Source organism: Phocoena phocoena, chromosome 6 (genome assembly GCF_963924675.1).
Source record: "Phocoena phocoena chromosome 6, mPhoPho1.1, whole genome shotgun sequence".
Classification (NCBI taxonomy): Eukaryota; Metazoa; Chordata; class Mammalia; order Artiodactyla; family Phocoenidae; genus Phocoena; species Phocoena phocoena.
The window spans coordinates 12257222-12280594 of NC_089224.1; the positions used below are offsets into that span (position 1 = coordinate 12257222).

Below are 23373 nucleotides of genomic sequence, written 5' to 3' on the forward strand. Positions count from 1 at the left end.
AATTAGCCCCGTGGTAGGAAACACTGTATCACACGGGGAAAGCCTCTTGCTTGCGTTCTCCCAGATAATTAAAGCTGCACAAGCATGCTTAGTGTGGGCTCTTTCAAACAGGTGAGGACAGGCAAGCGGCACTTCTGGAAGCCATGATTTCCCATATGGGGTTGCCTGGAGGTAAAGCCAGGGCAGTGCTACTGAATGTCCAGAGAGCAGCATCTGTCTTCTCAAATCATCACTCCTTTACATCCTGTCTTGTGCTGGGTTAAGAACTCCAAACGCAGGCTCCCTAGCTAGGTCATCTGCAGCTTACACGATGAGTCCAGTCTGCCCTTTCCATTACCTCTGGGGAGGGGGACTCTGGAAGGGAGGAGGAGCATGTCCTCCCTCTAACCCTGACCAAGAGGCTGCGCACACAGTCTGGCAGGGAAGAGCCCTGGACAATTTTGGGTTCTAATTCTGGCTCCACCGCAAAATAGCTATGTAATGTTAGACTGGTCACTTAAGCTCTCTAAGTGTCCATTTATTTATCTTCCCGATTGGGATAATAATACCATCCCTTTATTGAGAAGGCCAAATGAAAGGGTAAATGGAGCTGTGATGCTAAATGCATAGGAAGAGATAGGTTCACCAGGCAGGACCCTAGGACCCCTGCCCATAAAGAAGCCAATTATGGACCCCCGGGAGGTTATGATCGAAGTCACAAGTTGGTGCGGCTAAAAGGCTCTGCTGTGTAGCTAAGCCAGCCAGTGCGGGAGAAGAGAAAAGCCAACTATTAATACTGAGAGCCGAGCAGCCTTCCCTAAAGGCACCCACCATCCTGGCACCCACGGGTGCCAGGGCAGCTCAAGCCCCTCTGCCCAAAGGAGAAAGAGGACTGGGATTTGGCCAAGAGTCCAGTGCTGTCCTGGAGAAATGCCAGAAGCCCAGCCCTGAGCTGGCCCTTGGAGGAGGTGTCGGGACTTGCTGGTCCAGGCCACCCGGGGTGGGCAATCTAGAATCAGATTCCCCATTGAGCAGGCTTTCAATTTAGACCTTGATCTTGAAGAGCCTCTTCATTCACTAAGAATTCACTTCAAGAGTCATATGGGTTTCTGACATAAAACACTCTGTCCTATGACCATTTCTTTTCCAAAGCTCTCCCTTTGTCCTTGGCCTCTCGATATTAAACAGACACACACAATTTCTTCTACGAAGAACCAATGGCACCTACACCTCTACCTAATGCCCACTGACCTCGCAGAATCACAGGACACCCAGGGGCCTCATCTAAACTCCTCATTCTCAGCTGACAAGCCTGAGACATGACATGAAGTCACCTGCCCAGGGTCCCATTAACAAGACAGGGCATCCCCAATCTCCGCAGTCTAGACCGAAAGGCAAGAGACACCCCAGACCTGCAGATCCTAAACTCCTAATCAGAATGGCTGCCCGAGTATTTCTTCTATTTCTTCAAAGTCAATTCATTCCTTTAGGACATAAGAGCATCTGCCTTTTAGGCTTTCGGACGACAACACTGACATGAGAAAACAGTTGCTTCAAAGAATCAAAGTGCCCAGTGGGCATCTCGGGAGTGGACATTTGAATGTTTTATTTGGATCCCTTGCACCAAGGGACGGCATGAGAGGTGCTGCACCAAACTATTAAAATGGAACGCTGCCTGACTTCTAGAAGCTTCTGACGTCCAGGCATGAGGCTGGAGGCTCGGAAGGTCCATAGATAGAGACTTCTATCCAGAGAGAGGCCATCGTACTCCAAAGTGATAAGATTAACAGTCTTATTGACCTCACTAACGAAAAGGAAAGAGCTATTTTTTCTCAGTAAATTGCAAGTTATAACATATCCTGTCGGGAAGAGTTCTTTCCTATCACAGCGAGTTCTTTTCATAAATCCTGAGGACTCTCCCTGCCCCTGTCCCTTTCTGTGACTGTAGTTCATTTGGACTGGGTCCACGCGGCCTTACACTGTTGTGGGTCTTGGCAGAGATGGTTTTCACGCTGTCAGGGTCCCAGATGACCAGGTCAGCATCGGATCCCACAGCAATGCGGCCTTTCCGGGGGTAAAGGTTGAACACTTTGGCTGCATTGGTGCTGGTCACGGCCACAAACTGGTTCTCGTCCATCTTCCCAGTGACCTGAGGAGGACAACACACCCATGCACAACACGCACGCACACAACAAAAGCAGACTAAAAAGTTGAAGGGTGGAATACTACTTAGCCATAAAAAGGAACACACTTTTGATACACACGACAACTTGGATACTAAAGACATCATACTGAGTGGAAAAAACAACCTCCAAAGGTCACATACTGTATGATTTCATTTATATAACATTGGCAAAATAACCAAGTTATAGAGATGCACAGACCAGGGGTGAGACGGAGATTCTTCCAAGGGTTAGGGGTGGGTGTGACTATAAAGGGGCAGTAGGAGAGGGGACTCTGTGGTGACGGAGGACATCTCTATCTTGATTGCGGTGATGGTTACATGGATCTACATATGACAAAATGGCATAGAACTATACACATGCGTTGCACCACTGTCGATCTCTGGGTTTGGATATCACACTCTAATTATGTAAGATGTAACCATGGGGGAAACTGGGTGAAGGGTACACAGGACCTCTCTGTCCTATCTCTGCGAGTTCCTCTGGATCTATAATCATTTCAAAGTCAAAAGTTTTAAAAAAAATTTGAAGGGGCTGCAGGGCCTCTTCAGGAAACATCATTTGGCTTATGTCCTCTTCAAAGATACAGGCACAGACCTTGTAGGCCAGCCAACATGGGAGCCTCAGCCGCCCGTCCCGCAGCAAACCCTGGGTGCCAATCACACTCCCCATGTCCTGCCCCCCACCTTCTCGTCTCTACCACTTGCGCCTCATGTCCCTTTAAATGCAGAACTTGAGGAGATGAATGCATTTCTCTGAGTTCGGAAACCTGCTCTAAATGCAACAGAAAAATGGCCAAAGGAAATGAGCAGGTAGTAAGAGGGAGAGAAAAATACAAATGGCCAAAAACATACAAAAGAAATATACACTTTAGTCAGTCATTGAAGAGACTGAATGTAAAACAATGAGACACAACATTCACCAATCAAATCGGTGATACTCTGGGTTTTTTTGATGATAACACCAATTCAGACCTGGTAGAAGTAACTGGGTAATGCCACATATCGCTGGCAGCATACAAATTGGTGCAATCTTTTTGGGAGGAATTTTGACAATATATATCAAAAGCCTTAAAAATATGCACACCCCTTGACCCAGCACTACCACTTCTAGAAGTTTCTCCTACAAGCATCATTAAAGATGTATCCAAGGATGTAGCTATAAGGGTGTTCATCCCAGTAAGAAAATCAGAAACAACGTAAGTGACCAACCAAAGGATTACAAATGAATTACAGTTCAGCATTAAGATGGAATGGTCTGCTCTTAAAAACCAAGTTGTTCAAGTATGTTTAAGGATGTGGAGACTTTTTCATGCTATAGGTTTTTTAAAAGATAGGCTGCAAAATAGTATTCCAGTCACACACTCACACTCACACACACACACACACACACACACGTGCAATCTCTCACTGGCAAAAAATGAAAGACATTTGCTAAAACGTTCATTGCAGTTGTATCTGAAATAGGGTGTCATAAGTGATTTTTATTTTCTTTTTGGAATAACGATACATAGTTTACATAATTGAAAAAATTCATTAAGAAACAGAAAACCTATTGTTATTACGTTTTAAAATAGTAAAAATAAAAAAACCCACAGATCCCTTAAAGGTCAGGACATGTTCAAAGCAGGCTGAGCCCAGAGACTCCAAAAGACCATTTTAAGGAAACTGAGTCCATTTCCACGAGTGGATTAACTAAGTCACCAGGTTGCTAAGGAAGCTTTTTCTGGACTGATCGAAAGAGTCATATTGTAAAGACTGGTTTTTTCCAGTCTCTACTGGTCCACAGACGATAATGGTGACAAATACATATGGGATACTTAGGAGGAAATGACCTCTGAGGAGTGGTCTTATATTTCTAAACCTAAGAAGTATTACCACACAAGTTCCAGTTTCCAGAATTCTCTCAACTGCCGTTTCCAGGCCTGCATGAGGCCCAGGGCCCTCGGATGAGGAGGCAGGAGAAAGCTGAGCCCTCCCCCTGTGTGAGACCATCGCCCCTTACCACAGCCTTATCCCAGATGACGGACATCCGCTCCTCCGTGCCATTGGTGCCTTCAGGGATCAGGGTGAAGTTGTCCTTTCCTACGGCCTTCTGGGCAGTGTTGAAGGTACAGTGGGCACTGCCAGTGACCTGGAGATCTCCACTGGAAGGAAAACATACCACTGGCTTTTCACTAATCTTTGACCTCAGATCATCATTGAATGTACTTTTTTTTTTTTGCGGTACGCGGGCTTCTCACTGCTGTGGCCTCTCCCGTTGCGGAGCACAGGCTCCGGACGCGCAGGCTCAGCGGCCACGGCTCACGGGCCCAGCCGCTCCGCAGCATGTGGGATCTTCCCAGACCGGGGCACGAACCCGTGTCCCCTGCATCGGCAGGCGGACTCTCAACCACTGCGCCACCCGGGAAGCCCTTGAATGTACTTTTTAATGGGCCAGGCCACTGAAAGTTTCTGACTTAACTGTCTTCTCCTCAGGAGACAGGAAATTTGGGAAGCTATGGCCTGAGGCGGAAGCTTCATTCTAACGCTGTGTATCTACGTCTAGTTTGTGAGGTATCTTACGGGTGACACTGCACCACAGTAGAACCCTTCTGCTACCTCATTCATCCCCTTTGGTTGACTTTCAGGATGGCCCTTGTTTTTACCCAGAATTGCCCCCAAAAGTGTCAGGGTGACAATCCCCTGCTGCTGTCCGGCAATCCGAGTTTGGAGAACGAGGTCTCTGTTTGCAAGTTTGCTTCTGCCCACCACGTTGGAACCCGCCGGTCAGCTTGGTGCAAGGAAAGACCAAGAACGGAAGGTGGGAACGAGTCGCCAACACTCACCACGACAGCAGGGAGTTCAGAAAGTCCGGAGTGGTCGGGTCGGGGCTCAGGGGCGGGGAGGTGACAAAAGCAGCAGCCTTGGCCCAGTTCTTGCTCCAGTACTGGGAGCCGTCAGTCCCCAAGCTGGCGGTGATGGGCTCGCCATACACCACGGTCCCTGAGAAACAGAGAGCAGAGCTGAGCGCTGTGCAAAGAGCGGGGAGGAAACCACCACTGCTGGGACTCACTGCCTGCCCAGAGGCCATGGCTCACGGGCCCAGCCGCTCCGCGGCATGTGGGATCCTCCCAGACCGGGGCACGAACCCGCATCCCCTGCATCGGCAGGCGGACTCTCAACCGCTGCGCCACCAGGGAAGCCCTTCTTTTTTTTTTTTTTTTTTTTTTTTTTTTTTTTTTTTTTTATGCATTACGTGGGCCTCTCACTGTTGTGGCCTCTCCCGCTGCGGAGGACAGGCTCCGGACGCGCAGGCTCAGCGGCCATGGCTCACGGGCCCAGCCGCTCCGCGGCATGTGGGATCTTCCCAGACCGGGGCACGAACCCGTGTCCCCTGCATCGGCAGGCGGACTCTCAACCACTGCGCCACCAGGGAAGCCCCGGGAAGCCCTTCTTTTTCTTTAATTTTTATTTTATATGGGAGTAGAGTTGATTAACAATGTTGTGTTAGTTTCAGGTGTACAGCAAAGTGATTCAGTTATACATATATCGATTCTTTTTCAGATTCTTTTCCCATGCAGGTTATTACAGAGTATTGAGTAGAGTTCCCTGAGCTGTACAGTAGGTCCTTGCTGAGTACTTATTTTCTGTATAGTAGTGTGTGTATGGTAATGCCAACCTCCTAATAATCCCTCCCCCTTACCCCTGCTCTTGTAACTCAACCCTCTCCCGCTAGGGGATCCCAAACATTTCCACCTCCTATTCTGTTGATTCCCGAATCTATTCACAATCTCCAGCTCAGACTGCATTCAAACACCCAATCCCGAGCGCCATCTAGACTCTTATTTTGGGTGATGCAGGGCACCTCACACTTGACCTCACTGCTCACCAAAACATGCCCCTTGCTCTCCCAGTGTCTCCCAGCCCTTCTCCCAGTGTCCAGCTCTGGTTAACGAGCTGAGAGAGGAAACAATACGTGACATCAGTGGGATGAAGCATTTGAGAGCAAGTACACAACTCTCCACACCTGCCCAAGAGACAGCCTGGATCCCCGAGTCACCAGCCTGAGGGTCCCCAGATTCACAGCAGACTTTGTAAGAGGGCAAAGGAAAGGACTTTGCACACTTACGTTACTGAGATTTCAGAGTTTGCAGAAGCCTAGCCTAATTCAGTATATTGTCAAGAAAGAATGCTGATTTCCTGATGCTTAAATCACGTCCTCTTCTCTATCCACTCATGTCCAAGCCAGAAAATTGGGAATCATTTATATCCATCGAATGCCAATGCTTTAATGCCTTAAATGCATCCTTTCCTTTCCACTCTGCATACCTTCCCTTAAAATCAGGACTTCCTCATTTCTCCCCAGCTCACCTCCTTCCCCACCTCTTCATCCATTCTCCATGGCACTTCCAGAGTGATCTTCCTAAAACATAATCTTCCCGTGTCACTCTCTTGCATAAAATCCTCCCAAGGAGCCCTTCTGACTTCAAGGATAGAAACAAACTTCTCACTGAAGCATCTTGGCCGGCCTCACATCAAAACTGGTCTCTTCTCTACCATCATCCAAAAACTCCATCCCGTCCTCCACTCCAATAATCCAATAATCATTTGGTTTTAAATTTTTTGATTTTTCAGACAAAGACAAATATCATATGATATCACATATGTGGAATCTAATTTTTAAAAAATGATACAAATGAACTTATTTACAAAACAGAAACAGACTCACAGATTTCAAAAACAAACTTATGGTTACCAAAGGGGAAACGTGGAGGGGAGGGATAAATTAGGAGTTGGGGATTAACATACACACACTACTATATATAAAATAGATATGCAACAAGGACCTACTGTACAGCACAGGGAACTCTACTCAGTATTCTGTAGGAACCTTTATGGGGAAAGAACCTGAAAAAGAAAGAATATATGCATAACTGAATCACTTTGCTGCATACCTGAAACTAATACAACACCGTATGTCAACTACACGCCAATACAATTTTTTAAAAAATAATAATCAATTTTTGATTTTTCCACTTGATGGAGATACCCTTAGGAAAGTGACTCAGTAAATGTGCGTTGAGCTGATTGAAGGGTGAGATATTTTATTAAGTAAAGGCATCAGAGCTAGAGTTTGATCCCAGGCCAGCCTCACCACCACCGGGAATTCACCTCTTCTACCTGCTCCCACCAAGGGCTCCCCTGCCCCCACAGTGGTCCTGCCAAGTGGGCCCTTTTCTCCAAACCCAGGGCCCTCAAGACCAAACACTCCTCAGTCTGGAATGTGTCTCCTTTCCTCTCCGCGGCCTCTTCCAAGACTTTATCTCTTGGTAACACAGCACTACACCCACTCTGGGACAGCCGCTGCCCTGAGAGCTGGCTCCGGGAGCTGGCCCCTACCCTGACCCCAGCCTCAGGAATCTCACAAAGGACGCTCTGTTCCGCCAGGGAGTGTTAGAGGCCCTAGAGGCCCGGCAGGCAGCTCACTTGAGGAAATCGGTGACAATCCCCAAGCAGGAGGGAGGGCTCCAGCACTCAGGGGAAGCCTCCCTCTGAAGGAAGCCCCAGGAAGACGGGTAATGCTCAGAATCACCTGGAAGGTCTCCAGCGTTCCTGACCTACTCAAAGCCTCCCAGGCAGGACTGGGTCAAGGAGCTGCTGGGCAGCTGCAAAAACCACTCTAGCTCATCCCAAAGTAGTAAAACCCCGCAACAAGAAGGCCTTGGCTGCTGTCAGGTACATGTCTATGAAATGCAAATGGCTGAGCAGGCCCCAGCTCCCCCAAGGGCCACAGTTTTCGACTGGAGCATCGGCCAGAATTGGTAGCTCTTCCAAGCCAGCCAAGTCTGGAGGTCCCACTGGCTATTGACTGAGCATGAAGGTGAGGTCTGGGCGAGTCACTAGGAAAACAAAGGATCCGCAACCCTAAAGGTTTCCTGGCTTTGTGGACATGAAACCAATCAAGAGACAGAACTGCCTGGAGAAAAAGAGTGGCTGCCAGTCTTTGGACATCCTTGGACGAGCATCAGTAGTTTCCTGATCTTCCCGTAATTTGATATTCCTCACCCTCTCCCTGAATCCGCACTTCAGTCCTGCCTTTGGAAACTTGAGTACAAGGAGGGGCTGGTTCCTGGAATGTGTCCTGAATCCTACAAGTGTGAGTGCCCTTGACCTCGGCCTTCATCTTACTCTGCAAAATACAAGTCAGATTTGGGTGGAGGAGCCGGTAGAGGAGACAGGGCCCATCCCTTCCATGCCCCGGCCCATGCACCTCGCCGCAAGGGAATGAACTCGGCCTTCGGCCTATGCAAAACCCAGACGTGGGTCAGAATTCAAGGCCACTGCTGACCAGACCTGCCTCCTTAGACCAAGGCAGAGCTAGGACTCCTGGGCTGGGGCCAAGCAAAGATGTGGGCACTTAGAGAAGGAGAAAGACATCTTTCTTTTTTTAAAAACTGGAGTATAGCTGCTTTACAATGGTGTGTTAGTTTCTGCTGTGTAACAAAGTGACTCAGCTCTATGTATACATATATCCCCTCCCTCCTGGACCTCTCTGTCACTTCCCGCCTCATCCCACCCATCTAGGTCATCACAGAGCACCGAGCTGAGCTCCCTGTGCTATACAGCAGGTTCCTACTATCTATTTTACACACGGTGGTGTATATATGTCAATCCTAATCTCCCAGTTCGTCCCACCCTCCCCTTCCCCCTCGTGCCCACATGTCCATTCTCTACATCTGCGTCTCTATTCCTGCCCTGCAAATAGGTTCATCTGTATCATTTTTCTAGATTCCACATATATGCGTTCATATATGATATTTGTTTTTCTCTTTCTGACTTACTAGAGTCTGTTATACAGAGTGAAGTAAGTCAGGGAGAAAGCCATCTTTGCAGCTCATTCCTGCTTTGCCCTGTTCAGGGATTCAGAGGTCCTTGCTGTCTTTTGGGTTTTCTTCTCTTTGGCCCCCAAAGGCAGGGCAGGAGTTACACCGTCCTGAGGAGGCCTCCACCTCTGCCCGTTTTATAAACACTGTACCTGAGACAGCCATGGATGGGGCTTCTGGACCTCGGTCAGGCCGCAGACATCACTGCACTGCATGCCGGAAATAATTACCACTAATAATAATAAACCAGCAAACAGGCTTCACTGGCCTTTCTGCCCTCTTCCAAACACACTTCTGATGTTTTCTTCGTGGCAGTTAGATCTTCATGCTCTCCTTCTGCGGGGAAAGTCTAAACTGAAGGATGTGATCCCAGGCCGGCCTTTGGCAGGCTCCCTAGGATGGCTGGGAACAGCAGGGCTGGGGGTGGTGTTTATTTACAACGGGCCTGAGCGCATTCATGAAGAATAAAGGAAGGCTGGGGGTTAGATATGTTTGACAGCTTCCGCCCGGGCAGTTAGTCATTTCCCATGAACGAGAAGCAAGAGGACAAATCCAGAGCAGAAACAACGGAAAACCGTGTGTGTGTGTGTGGTGTGTGTGTGTGTGTGTGTGTGTGTGTGTGTGTGTGTGTGTATTTCAAAACACAGCCACAAAAGCACAGTGAGAAACTACACAAACACTGGGAATTCCCTGGCAGTCCAGTGGTTAAGACTCTGCGCTTCCACTGCAGGGGGAGCTGGGTTCAATCCCTGGTCAGGGAACTAAGATCCCGCAGGCACCTTGACATGGCCAAAAAAACAAAAAACAAAAATCTACACAAATACACACACACACCACTCTCCCTCTCCTCTCAGAGACCCCAGGCCAGAACTCAACACCCTGGCACCTGTCCATGGATAACCCTGTCAGATTTTGGTATCAAGAGTGGTTCTAAAGGAACAGAATCTTAAAGTTTTCTGAACTGGCTCTGGGGTTTCTGAAGTTGGCTCTCTAATCTGATGTGATTTAAAGCACTAATGACTCCACTCCCACTAGTTAAGAGAGCACTGATAGTACATGGCGTGATGGGGCAAAAGAAATGCACAAAACACCACACCCAGTACTTAAAACAGGCAAAGTTCTGGGTAACTGTGTACTTGACACCTTAGAACATTTTTGTCAAACCGAGTATAACAAGATTAGCTGGTTGTTCCTAATTACACTGGACAAAGTGGGGAAAGGCAAGGATGACTCAGGGATTCAAATTCCCAGCTCAAGGGTCCCATAAATGACCCAAACGTTTCTACATCTGCCCCAAAAGAGATCCTCATCTCCAGTAGCCTAAACCAGCTGAAAACTGAACCCAGAGTCTCACCCTGCAAGTGGCTGAACTGAATTCCCAACTTGCAAGCATCTGCCATTAAGGTGAGGGTATTTGGCTGCAATGGCAACTCTTCCGAGTCTCCAGCCTGCCAGCCCACCCTGTAGACTCCAGACTTGCCAGTGCCCATATGGCATGAGCCAATTCCTTAAAATGTGTGTGTGTGTGTGTGTGTGTGTGTGTCTGTGTGTGTGTGTGAGAGAGAGAGAGAGAGAGAGTGCGAGAGAGCACGAGCGCGCGAGCGCGAGCGCGAGCGAGAGCGATTGGTTGTGTTTCTCCAGAGACCTGACCAACACAGATCTTGGTGAGATTTTATAACATTCACAGCCCAACCCATGGGCCACTCTCTGGGTTCAAGATTACTAGGTTGTGCATTAACTTAACACGAAAGAATCGTCCCCCAGGTTGGGTCAGTCCTCACGGGGCCCGTTGACCATGTGCTTCTCATTACATCGCCACCATTCCCACTGACCCGCGGGGCATAGGAAGTCTCCTCTCAAGTTTGGGTTGTGAACGTTTCTGCATCTGGGTTCCGGGGGTGGGGAGGGGGGAGAAGGGGGAGGGGTGTGCATGGGATGAGGTCATCAGGCACTGCCTACACGCCACCACTCACACACGGAAGGCATCAGCGCCATGCTCGACCCCTCACGTGGACAAAATGCAGACGGAGGGTGCCTGTTCGCAAGAAATCCCGACAGTCGGTGGAAAGAGAGCTGCCCCGGAGTCTGGAACTAAGGGTTCTATTTCCCACGGGCTGGATGACCTGGGGCAAGATAGTTAATCTCCGCATTGCAGTTTCCTTTCTGTGACATGAGCCTATTACATCGACCTGTGTCTACGGTCTTTTGAAGAGTGAAAACTGCCCAAGGTATCGTGGTGCTGGCTGTGTCTTCATTTCCTTATCTGCAGAGTGGGGTTGGTGACACGTTGTCCTGTGGAAGGACACAGAATGAAGGAAGCAGCACAGGCAATGCAGCCCCGTGGAAACAGTCCTCACTCACGCTCCATCTCACACCTTCACTTACCTAAACACCTCCTGTCTTGGACTTAGGACCTGCAGGTCTCTGGGTGGGAGGCACATGGAGACCAGCAGGGGAGATGCTACTGCTCTAGCCATTGATGGAGTTCTGGTTTTTCAACAGGTCACATTCGCACAGAGATGCTGAGTTGCTTTACACAGCCTGACCCCTCTAAGACCGGGTAGGGGGCTGCACTGCGTGTCTGTGAACAGTGGCACCTTCCTCTGCGCTCTAACCATACTTGGCTCGCACCTCTTTGATAAACTATTTCCCATGTGACCATCTGCTCCTGCACCCTCCCACTGCTAGTAAAGGAGCTAACAGGGCTGGGACCATTTCTCACCTCCAGCTCAAACGCCTTAAGTATCACATAGTAAAAGTTCGTGGAATAAATAAGGGAACTCTCTATTTTACAGGGGAAGAAAAGGAGCCACAGCATGTCGGCAGCGTCCCATACTTGCCTCCAGGGTCCAGGTCAGAGGCATCTTTGCTTTGCTCTTCTAACAAGCCCAAAGTTAAACCAGCCCTTCACTCTTTAATCATCATAGTAGTAGGTACCGTTATTTCATAGCCCTTACGTGCATTATCTCATTTAAGCATCATCCTTTTGCCTTTGTCACCTCTACTATCCTCCCCTGAAGATGGAAAATGAGACCTAGAGGTGGTAAGTCCCCTGCCTACCATCACTTGCTAGTGCCTCGTGGAGCTGGGATTTCATCCAGGACAGGATACTGATCCCAGAGCCCTAACGCTCAATACAGCTTTATGGTGTATTGTATGTATATGTTATGTACCACTGAAGTGGTCCCTTCTTGGTGCTCAGCCCCCAATACACAAACAGGGTCTAAGTCATAAAGACAACAGAACGACATCCTGGGGTGCTGAGTCGTGGATATTTGAGAGGGCCTGGACTCCAGCTCTGCATCTTCAGTTGGGAAAACTGAGACACAGAAAGGAGAAAGGAGCCTCAGCACTGCCGGTAGGGAGGCCTGGAGCCCAGAGCTCCCTCTGCAGCCCCAGAGCAGGGCCAGTGCCACCTGCCCCAGAACCGAGACACCTCCATCTTGAAATTCAGACAAGTGAGAATCCGAATTGGAAAACATGGCCTCGGTGTTTCAATTCTGCTAAATCGAATGTTTAATTATATTAAAACTATATTAAAATGTTCGCTTAACTTTCTATCTCTTATTTTCACCTGGGTATGGTACGGTTACTAAAATAAGCAGCCCCCAACTTCCCCTTTGCACACGTCGTGCCAGCTGTCCACCCCACCCCGCTACATGGAAGCAGCGATTCTGTGATTAGCGTTGGGTGCTGAGGCTGATTCCCGTATTGCAAATGTGTGCCTGGGTGATAAAGGGCCCAGGTGAGGGAGGGTCACCGACAGTAATCATCCACATGTCTCCTAGAAACAACTCAGAGCCGATTCGAAGCGAATGTTCCATTTCAAAAAGGCAGTTCCTTCTAGCTGCCAGGAGAGGGCAGGTTTCCAAAAAACTGGTATCGCAGCAACCATTTCATGAAGAGCCTAAGGACAAAGGCCCCAGGGGAGCTGCAAAGAACAGGGGCTAGGAGTTCATTGCTGGGTCCATCTAGAGGCTGTCAGCTCCTGGGACGGGCTGACTCAGTGGTCATTGAGCAATTTGTTCTAAGTCTTGCACCAACTCACCCACCAGTGAAAAAATCCGGATCCACGTGGATCACACCCCACAGAGAACCAGAAACAAACCAGAGAGGTCAGACTTCTCCCTTGCTGACAGAGAAAGAAAGACACATGGGGAGAGATAAAGGAATCAAAAAAGAATGAGGGGTCGGGGGGAGGGAGAGAGAGACACCAAGAAAGTGGCACAGAGACCAGGAGAAAGCTAGAAGAAAGTCAAGAGAGAAATGGAGACACCGAGCTGGAGAAATGCAAAGAGGCAATCGGGTTGGGAAATAAAATGGGGAAAGAGGGAGGAAGGAAGAAAGGAGGGAGGGAGGGAGGGAGGGAGAACTCTTCTATGATACTCATGTTCTGATCCAGACAAGATCCACCCCAAGTCCACTAAACAGGATCAGGCTTTCTTTCTGTAAATGGAGCTACACTCCCAAGCACAGACCACGTGGTGTGATCACCCGTACTCACAGTCAAAGGCAGGTTCAGTAGGGCTGTGCTGCATTCATAATGCATTAAGGTGCTCACAGCACATCTCCTGGAAGCAGCACTTAGTAAATTAGTTTCCAAGAACCTTCCCGCTGGAACAGAGGACCAGCCTCAGTCCAGAATATATCGCTATAATCTACAAAGAGCCACTCCAGCACGAGGAGAACAGGACACGAGGACGGCCAGGGCAAAATCCCCATCCTACGCCCCCATGAGACTCTCTCACACACCCCAGCGGAAATCACTACCAGCCACGGAGGGGAACGGTGCTTAGCCATAGAAGGTTCCCCAGGATTCTGTGGCGCATGGACTGACGTCATCTGTGTATGTGCCTGGTCCATTTAGACTGCGTCAAACGAACTCCGACTTTTCTACAGAAGTGGGGGCAGGAGGCAAGTGTGCCCGTCCACCCACCCTGCGCTGTGCGCGGCTTTAAATAGATGCCAACACAGCCGCGGCCCCGGAACACAGCAAGAAACTGGAGCTCCCCGCCGTGCCCAGCTGTAATTAGGTTAATGCTGGAACGTGAGGAGAGCAGAACGACCCACTTGGCAGGGGGAGTTGGAAAAGCAGCCCTCCCCCCCGCCCCCGGAACCTGCGCGCAGTCAGACCGCAGGGGGCGCTTACCCTTTTTCCGGGCCTGGGCGATGACTTCCGCGGCACTCTTGCTCATCACCTTGGTGATGTACAGGGGGCAGTTGGTCTGGTTGGCTATGGTGATGGAACGGTTCACGGCTTCAGCCTCGACCTGCAGTAGAGCATGCAAGCGTGAGAACTGCACCCACACTCAGTCTGTCCCCCTGAGCCCGTCTCTACCCTCCTCCCACCGGGAGAGGCCACGGTGAACCAGAGACCACTGTGTCCTCAGGGCTCTACCGTGAGTGGCACTGCAGGCGGGGGATGTGACGTGCCCAGTGTCACTCGATATTGATTGGTTGAAAGGATGGGGCAATTCCTTCCTGGCCCTTGTGGATGATTCTAAGCGTGGTCAGCATCGGCTGGGGTCTGTAAGACATGCAGATTCTCAGGTGCCTCGGGCCCTCCCCCAGACCCACAGGATCAGTAACTCTGGGGGTGGGACCCAGAAATGTGGCTCTTATGGACCCCAGGTGATATTTACACTCGCTAATGTTTGAGAACCACCATGCCTGGAAACCAATGGCTCCCAGTTTGGTGCATTCACTCCAGGGGCATGGTCTCCAGTCAGAACATTCAGTGATGAATTTTTGAGTTGGGCTTCTGTCCCACGCCCACAAATGAAGCCAGCATCATCTAAGAAACAATGCGACCTCACAGGGCTCTGGGAACGGAGCAGGCAGATTTGTGTAAACCAAAGGCCCCTCTGTATAGGCAAACCAATCATCACCAGCCACAGACTGGTACACCCTTCAGCACGAGATGGGAGGGCTGCTCTAACCAGAAACCTGATTCTTTAAGCAGGATGCTTCAGTGAATGATGTAATCCCTTGGGATTACTGCTAAATAACCCCAAGGGATTACCGGTCAGGTGAGACTAGCTCTTAGACCGTTATACCGTACAGGGGAATCAGCAGTGTGTGCCTGGCATGAGCAGCTGAAGGGGCAAGTGAGACGATGTAACAGAGGACCTCCGAAAGCCTTTTGCTCTCTCCCGGATCCGGGCAAAAAGGCTGGCTTCAACTCTTTCAGGCAAGGGACTGGGTCCTCCTTGGTTTGTTGCATCCTCTGGGCAGTTCTCCCGGGATAGCACCTGGTACCCAGCAGGTGCTCAAAAATGTTTACTGAGCAAATAAGTGACTTCATTTTGGGTTAATGGTTAAAGCTAGGCTGTTCCATAAAGAGCTGCTACTTTTCATAAGAAATGACCAAGCTCTGGACTGAATCATCTTAGCTAACCAGTCTCTACGGCAGCTCGGCCAAGAGCTGAAGTTCCGCAACTGCGCTAAGGGGTGATCTAATTTAATATACGAGGACATCCTTCACATTTGGTCTCTTGGGCCTCAACTATGTGAAGAGAGATGTCTCCAGACGCAAAGGCAAACCAAACAGCTCTTGAAAAAGCTCATTAAACATCCAAGTGTTTCTAATTCCTGGCATAGCTGAACAATCGGCCTCCCCTCTCCTGGGCTCCAGTTGCAACACAAGGGCCTCCAGCCCAGGCAGCACGGAGGAGGGACGTCTTGCATCTCTGCAGTCACCATAAAAGTCCACAGGGTGAAATGCAAACAGGACGCCACTAGAATCTGCATGGCTTCCAGGGGTGCAGGTGACTGCCCAAATTCACTGTCCCAACCCAGACTCTTCTGAAAGCGAACAGAGGCGCTATTCATAACTTCACGGGGCAACGGGTTTGGACCAGGACTGCCCCGGGGGAACCAGAATGCACAGTCATGCTGATTAGGGAGTAAATGGAGCAGAAGTGCCAGTTCGAGGGGGCCCTACCCTGGAGCACTGGCTTCTGTGAAGACTGCTTTGGTGGGAGAATCTGGGCCCCAGGGCCCTGTCTGGATTGGCTCATCCGCTGGAAGGTGAGCTCTGAGCCCTCCCCACCCCGTAGTCGGGCAACTGCCGTGAGGGCAGAGGCTCTAAGGTCACCTCGCGGAGAGAGAAGGTCATGTAAACCCCACGTCTCCACGTTTCACCCAGAACCATGGAAGGATCCACGTGTACCGTTCTGGTGCACATGTGTATGCCTCCGATATTAAACATAAACTGTCTCACACACAGTGAACTCTGGCTTCAATATTATGACAACAGTATTACAGTTTAAACATAAAATTTTGTATTTGTCTCCTTACAGAGCTGTCAGGGATTTAGGGGGTCACCTGAGCCCTGGTTTCTGGTTTTAAAGATGGACCACCCCAAGGTCCAGGGAGCAAAGCAACCTATACAGGCACGCACAGAAGTGTCAGTACATGACACTCCCCTTGCGGCCCAGGTCCCCAGCTGTCTGCACACCCCAGCCATCCCATGCTTCAAGGCCCAGTTAGGAGGCTCCCTCCTCCATCAAGAATTCTGTCACCCTTACCTACAGTGCCCCACTCTCCTCCCAGACACCAGTCTTTGTGTGTGTGTGTATGTGTGTGTGTGTGTGTGTGTGTTCTGTTTGTTTGTTTTGTGCCACACCACACGGCTTGCGGGATCTCAGTTCCTCGACCAGGGACTGAACCCAGGCCACAGCAGTGAAAAGCCAGAATCCTAACCACTAGGCCACAAGGGAACTCCCCAGACACCTGTCTTACAGCTGTAACTGGCTCAGAACTCCATCACATGCCACGCCCCTACTTACTTTGCATCTCCCCCTTCCTCCCCAGCTTGTCTGGAATCCCTCTCAGAAGGGACCACTTTCTCATCCACTTCTACGTCCCCCACAGGCCTCCATCATAACACATAACAGTGGTGCTTGGGTACCACTGATGGACAGGAGGTTTCTAGATTTCCACATCCCCTATCGTCTCCCTCTCAATCTTCTCAGCTGAAAACTGGGGGAAATCCGACTGGCAGTCTCACACGGTTGGGTTGGAAAGGCCAGCAGGAAGAAGAACAGATTTTGTGTGGTTCAAGCACAAGTTAACTCAGTTCCCTCAGAATGCATCCATGTTTTATCCTAATTATCTCTTACAGAGGTTTAACACACTGTTAACAGATTCCTGGCGATGAACTAAAAAACCACCCCCAGCAGCCAAGGGAGAAGGGGGCGGCTGGCGCCTGGCAGCTCACAGGGCTGACCTAGAGGTGCACCTGCTCAGGGGAAGCACCACATGCTGTGCCCGGCCTAGAGTCGGTGCCTCTGAATCAGCTGAGAGGCAGGTGACCGTGGAAAGCAGACAGAAGAGAAAGTCCCCAAAGCAGCCTCTCGTGAGACCACAGGACCCTCCCGAGGAGCCAGAAGCTCCCCGTGTTGGAGCGTTGCCGCTCTGCCAGCCCCTGAAAGAGCCTTCCCAATCTACGGCTGGGGATTCTGAGGTTCGCAGTACAACAGCGGCTACAAGAGAACTCTCCCGGCCTCGATGTGGAAAAACAGGTTTGATGTTTGTGGTCAAAATAGCAACCAGGACCCCTCTCCTCTGATAGCTTTGGCCTGTTCAGTAAACCCAGGGCGGGCTTGCTTTCTATTTGGGGTTTGCAGGGACCTGGGGATGCAAAGGAGACGGTGGGGGAGACGGAAGCAAGCCCCAGGGAAGGCTCTGAAATGGAAACAAGTGCGCGGCTCTCACGAGGAGCCCCAGGTATCAGGAAGAGGGGCGTTTGCTTTTCCCAGAGGACAATACCCTCTTCCTCTTCCCAGCTGATCCAGCCTAGCCACCGGATGAGGTGAGAGTCCACTTTCCAATGAAGCCCAGCCCCAAGTGTCACCACCTGGTTACACACAGGCCTGCTGGCTTCCCACTGAGCTTGGGTTCCGGGGGGTGTGTGTGTACACACTGAAGGGTCGGGAGGGCAGGCAGGATACTGCTTGCACTTTCTAGCTCTCTGATGCTAAACTTCACACCCCCCGTGATTTCTTTACACGAGACACACTTCACTGCAGGACACCTCCGGGCAGCACCACACAAAGGCAGCAGAATGGAATGGGTCCCCTGGATCCAGCCGTGCAACGGACTGAATGGCGTCCCCTGGAGTTGTGAGAAGGAGGCTGTGTTGCGTTGCCCTCACAGGACGCTCTAAAGCTGAAATGTGGGCTGTTACGCACAGTGTCTGGCACCTCTGGGTACTCAGGAAATGCTAGCTCCCAGTGGGGCTTACAAGGAAAAGAAGGGAGAGGCATCCCTCTGCCCCTCCTGGAGACCTTGCAGCTCCAAGGCTGGATCCCAAAACTGTTTCAAGACTGAACGCAGGGCCAGCCACCTCCAAGGAGGATGGGTCTGGGGACCGTCATGCCTGCGCCGCCCTTCCCACTCCCACAGCTTTATCCAGGGAGATGCGGTTAAAATGATCACCGAGGCCAGCCTTGAAGGGGAAACAAAGGCACAGAAAGGAATCTTCGGAGTATCTGTGCAAGTACCCCTCTCACCCAGCAACTCCCTCCACCTGTTTCCAGGAGGAAAAATCCTAATTTTAAGTCACCATCCACTCCCGTGATGATTTTATCTGCCCCCTCTGCCTGTCTCTTTTCCTGGAAGGACAAAAATCTATTCATTTCCACGAGACCCCCAGCATCCTCTGCTCAGAGCTGCCAAGTCCTCCAACGCCTGACCTTGAGCCTTTCCTTAAAGAGCCAACTCCTGAAAAGCATTCAGAGACCACAGATTCTAATTTAGAAAAACAGGTGCTCTGTCACATAAGATGTGAGCACCCCCTCCTCACTCACAAGCCTCGCCACCCAGGACGGTGACTCTCAGCGTCGGGGCCAGCAAGAACCCTGCTCTGAACTCTCCCTCCTCGATTTTGAAAGATTCTGTCTACCACACCCTGCTGATTATGTTATACCCTGTGCAGACTTATCACGGAAAAACTTACAGTCCCCCTTCTGCTTTCTAGACACTTAGAAGAGCTGTTATGGTAAGATTCTGGAGGCCCTGGTTTATGAACCACAAAACCCCAACTGCTGGAGGCTAATAAAAAAGCTGTTTGTGTCTGTCTACCCAAGAAAGGGCTTGAAGAATTAGAGACAGAAAGAGGAGTCTTTAGGCTAAACAAGCCATACTGCTTTACCCCACGGCACAGTCTAACCCTTCACTTTGCCTGTGTAGACACTTCTCAGTGGGTGATGTGACTTCTCAGAGGAACCAAAACCAGCACCCGAGGAGCCCAATTCTCAACAGGCAGGAAGTGGGTTCTCCGTGGCTCTGGTGGCGCCTGCCCCAGAACAAGGATTCACGCATTCCATTCCACAGACGCTCACCTCCTCGGGCCGGCTCAGCACATGTCCCTCAGGGCCCGTGATGCCCAGATCCAGGATCCGCTGCTGCTCCTGCAATGTTTAAAGAAAAGCAGACTTTCAGGGAGAGCTGGACCCCAGATGGCTCTGACTGCTGAGACGTGGGTAAAAATTACTCGGGCAAGACCTCAAAATGGCACGCTGGGGCTTCCCTGGTGGCACAGTGGTTGAGAGTCCGCCTGCTGATGCAGGGGACCCGGGTTTGTGCCCCGGTCCGGGAAGATCCCACATGCCGCGGAGCGGCTGGGCCCGTGAGCCATGGCCACTGGGCCTGTGCGTCCGGAGCCTGTGCTCCGCAACGGGAAAGGCCGCCACGGTGAGGGGACCGCGTACCGCAAAAAAAACTGGCACGCTGACCACTCAGCTCTCATCCCAAGACCCCACGAAGAGAGGGCACGGTACCCTGCTTCCACTGCTGCCCGAGCTATGACAGATCGGTTCCAGCCTCCCAAATATGTGCAGCTGTCCCCTGGGATGCCGAGAGCCAATGTGTCCCCAGCCCTGGGCTACAGTGTAAAACATCTATACGTGGACATCCACAGGCAGCCGCGTCACAGCGCCGAGAGGAAGGACTTCTCTGTGGAAAGGCTACACGTCCTACAGAAGATGCCGAGCGGCACGGCACGTGCGTCCCCAACATTCACGCTGTCAGTGAGGCTGTTTGTACAGTCCTACTGGCTCACTCCGCTTTTCCCCACCGGAGCTGAGCTACGGAAGCTGCTCCACTCTCGAGCCTGCCTCTCACCCTGTGGGTCACATCGAGGTGATGAAGAGAAAGCACATACCTCTGCAATGATGTCACCGTTTTCCGCGTGGACTTGAGCAATCGCTCCAATGTCCCGGATCACACTCAGGACTTCATAGATCTGAGAGAGGAAGGGGGTGGGATCAGAGACGGGGACCTCTGTCTTCCTGGTCACAAGTACAACACCTCCCTGACAGCCACAGGGACCAGCACAGGGACCCCTCGCTGCTTCTGTTAAGGCCACGCCCGAGGGCAGTGTTTCTGGCCACAGGTGGCAGAGCAGGACCTCTCGGTAATTAACCGATAATTAGCAGAGGCAGCGTAACCTAAAAGGGCTTGAATTAGGAGAAGCTCTCGGGTGACACCTTCTCTGCACCAGGTTTGCTAAAGAGGGTCAGGGAACACCTCTCGGCCACACTGGCCCACGGCAGGTGGCCGATTCCAGAGCTTGGTGGAACACCTGTCCTGGGGGACCAGGGCACTGGGTTCGTACCCTCCCTAAAGGGAGTTACATCAGGGGCTTCACCCACCAGCCATTTCCCTTGAGCACTCACTGGAGGCAGCTTTCAAGACAACAGCAGTGGTCCGAACATACCGAATGCCAGTGAGCAGGCTTTTCTCACCTGGGAATCCGTTAGCTGGAAGCGATCTTTGAAAGCCATGTACACGAGGAAGGAATTTACCCCTAGTGGACAGACAAAACAGAGAGGTGGAGACGTGACAAACAGATAAACCAATAATCTGGAAGAGAATAAGGAAGGAATCATATTATGCATATGTATGCAGAGAGACAGAAAGTCAGAGAGAGAAAGAGGGAGAGACAAAGAGAGACAGAGATGGAGACAGAGAGAATGATAAGGCGAATGTGGTAAAACGTGAACAACAGGCGAATCTGGCAACAGGGTGCGTAAGGATTCTTTATAGTATTTTTACAATTTTCTCTAAAGTTAAAACTGTATCAAAAGTTTAAATTGCCCGTATCTGTACACCCATGTTCAAGCAGCATTACTCACAATAGCCAAGAGGTGGAAGCAAAATGCGTCTGTGGAGGAATGGATAAACAAAATGTGGTCCAGCCACACGATGGGATATTATCCAGCCTTAAAAAGGAAGGGAATTCTGACACAGGCTACAATATGGAGACGAGCCTCGAGGACATTCTGCTAAGGGGAATACGCCAGTCACAAAAGGACAAATACCGTAGGATTCCACCTACAGGCCAAATTCATAGACGCAGAAAGTAGAATGGGGGTTGCCAGGGGCTGGGAGGAGGGAGAAGGGGAAGTTATTGTTTAATGGGTACAGAGTTGCATTTTGGAACGATGAAAAAAGGTCTGCAGACGGATGGGGGTGATGGCTGTACAACAATGTGAATGTCCTTAACGTCAATGAACGGCACACTTAACAATGGTTCAGATGGTAAAGTGTACTCTATGTTGTATTTTACCACAATTAAAAGTCAAAAATAAAAGGTCCTAACTGTTGGGACTTTAACAAGAAGATGAATTAGAAGACCCTGCAGATGAAGATCTATAATAAATGTCGTTTCTCTGGTAAACCGATTGCCTTTCAGGCCGATTTTTAAGAAACGTTTTTTTAACAAGAAAAGGGCTGTGAGTGTGACGAGCAGATGTCACGGTTCTCACCCTGGCATTTTAGGGTTCTTGCTTCCAGAGGCACCAGACCAGACATCCCTGCTCAGCATTCGTCACAATGGTAAACGACTGTACTGACAACCTGCTAGCCTTGGAGCTTAATTCAAGTTGTCGGGGGTGCTGGAAGCCGCCTTGCTTCAGTGCCTCAGGACATCCCTGCCCTTGGCCCCTGCTAGGCAACAGTTGCTATGGGAACCCTCCAGGCTGATGTGGAGTAAATTTATTATAAGTATTGAATCCATTTGAGTGTCGGTACTCTCAAAAGTGAGAAAGGTCAAGGGTTACCTAGTTGCAGTCACATGGGACCTCCATGCCGCAATGAATCTTAAGGTATCTAACCCAATAGCCTCATGTGAGTTTTTTTTCCTAATTGAGACTCATAAAATTTAAGTGATTTGCCCAAGGTCATACTAGCTAGCTTCTGGAAGAGCAGAGGGATAAACCCAAGACTCCAGATTTTTATTCTAGGCTTTTTCTACCAAATCTATAGATAGCTACCAGATCCATGCCTAGATTTTACTCATAGCTCATGGCATTTCTGGGCCTAGCAGTCCCAGATTAGGATCCAAAGAGGTCAACATGTGACCCCACGTGACCTCCAGTCTACAGCCAAGGTCAAGGAGACGCCCAAAGATGATGTGGTCTGGTAACACCACCCAAACCCCCAAGGTTCCTGTGGACAAGAGGGTCCCAGAGGCACCTTGAGGTGGTTAAGATTTCCCCCAGCCTCCCTGGGAATCTTTCAGAACCCAATCCTTAGAACCTTCCTCCCCAAAATAGTCCTATGGACAAAGACAGAGCCCACAGGTGGTCCCAGAGCCTCATCACCCTCAAATCTACGCTGATTCTTCTGGGTCTGCAGGAAGAGACTGCTCAAGTCCTGTACTCAGGGTCCCGGGCTCTCTCCTAAGACCGCCCAGAATCCTCCCTGGGATATCCATGTTATCCTTTGAGGGCAAATCACTCTCACAGCCTCAACTCTCCAGCCTGGCTGGCGCACACAGCTCGCTCGCACCAGTAAGCTGTGACTAGCTGTCTGGCCACCTGCAATGAGCACGAGCTGCAGCCTACTAAGCCCTCCCTCCTGGCAGGCACGGGGATGCAGAAGGCATCGACCAGCACTCTTCCCAGAAGCTCTCCTTCAGGGCTCAGCCAGCTCGTGGGCTGAGAAGGAAATATCCCCAGAAGGCGCTGGGGCAGCACAACCTACCGTGGTCCTTCACCAGGGTCTCCATCTCCTCCTGGATGCCCTTGTGCCACTCGGTGATGTCCACGTGCAGAGAGTAGTCGCAGCAGGACTTGCTGTCGGCCCATTCCCTCCACTGGTCGAAGGCAGCCAGCAGGCTGGTCCCAGGCTCGGGAACCACATGGTCAACTAGAAAGGAACAGACATGCGTCGTCACCAACAGGAGCTTCAAGGGTTGCGGGCCAGCAGCTGTTTCCCCATTTCGACCCTGAACAAGGGCTTCTTGGGTTCAAAATTGAGATGGCGATCTCTACAACCAGATTCTAAGAATCCACTTAAGTCAGCCGACTACCCAAGAAGGAGAAAGCAGAAACTTGG

At 50.5% G+C, this 23373-nt stretch overlaps 1 protein-coding gene across 2 annotated transcripts in view; it reads right to left on the reverse strand.

Moving 5' to 3' along the window:
• DPYSL2 (dihydropyrimidinase like 2) overlaps positions 1–23373 on the reverse strand; it is a 114154-nt gene that overhangs the window by 6046 nt on the left and 84735 nt on the right. For both annotated transcript variants that reach the window (XM_065879622.1, XM_065879623.1), the window contains exons 4-11: positions 23020–23184; positions 20778–20839; positions 20195–20275; positions 19374–19442; positions 14177–14297; positions 4990–5146; positions 4167–4308; positions 1958–2128 (exon numbers count right to left, since the gene is read on the reverse strand). In XM_065879622.1, the coding sequence (XP_065735694.1) occupies positions 1958–2128; positions 4167–4308; positions 4990–5146; positions 14177–14297; positions 19374–19442; positions 20195–20275; positions 20778–20839; positions 23020–23184 (968 nt within the window). The remainder of the gene's footprint in view (positions 1–1957; positions 2129–4166; positions 4309–4989; positions 5147–14176; positions 14298–19373; positions 19443–20194; positions 20276–20777; positions 20840–23019; positions 23185–23373) is intronic.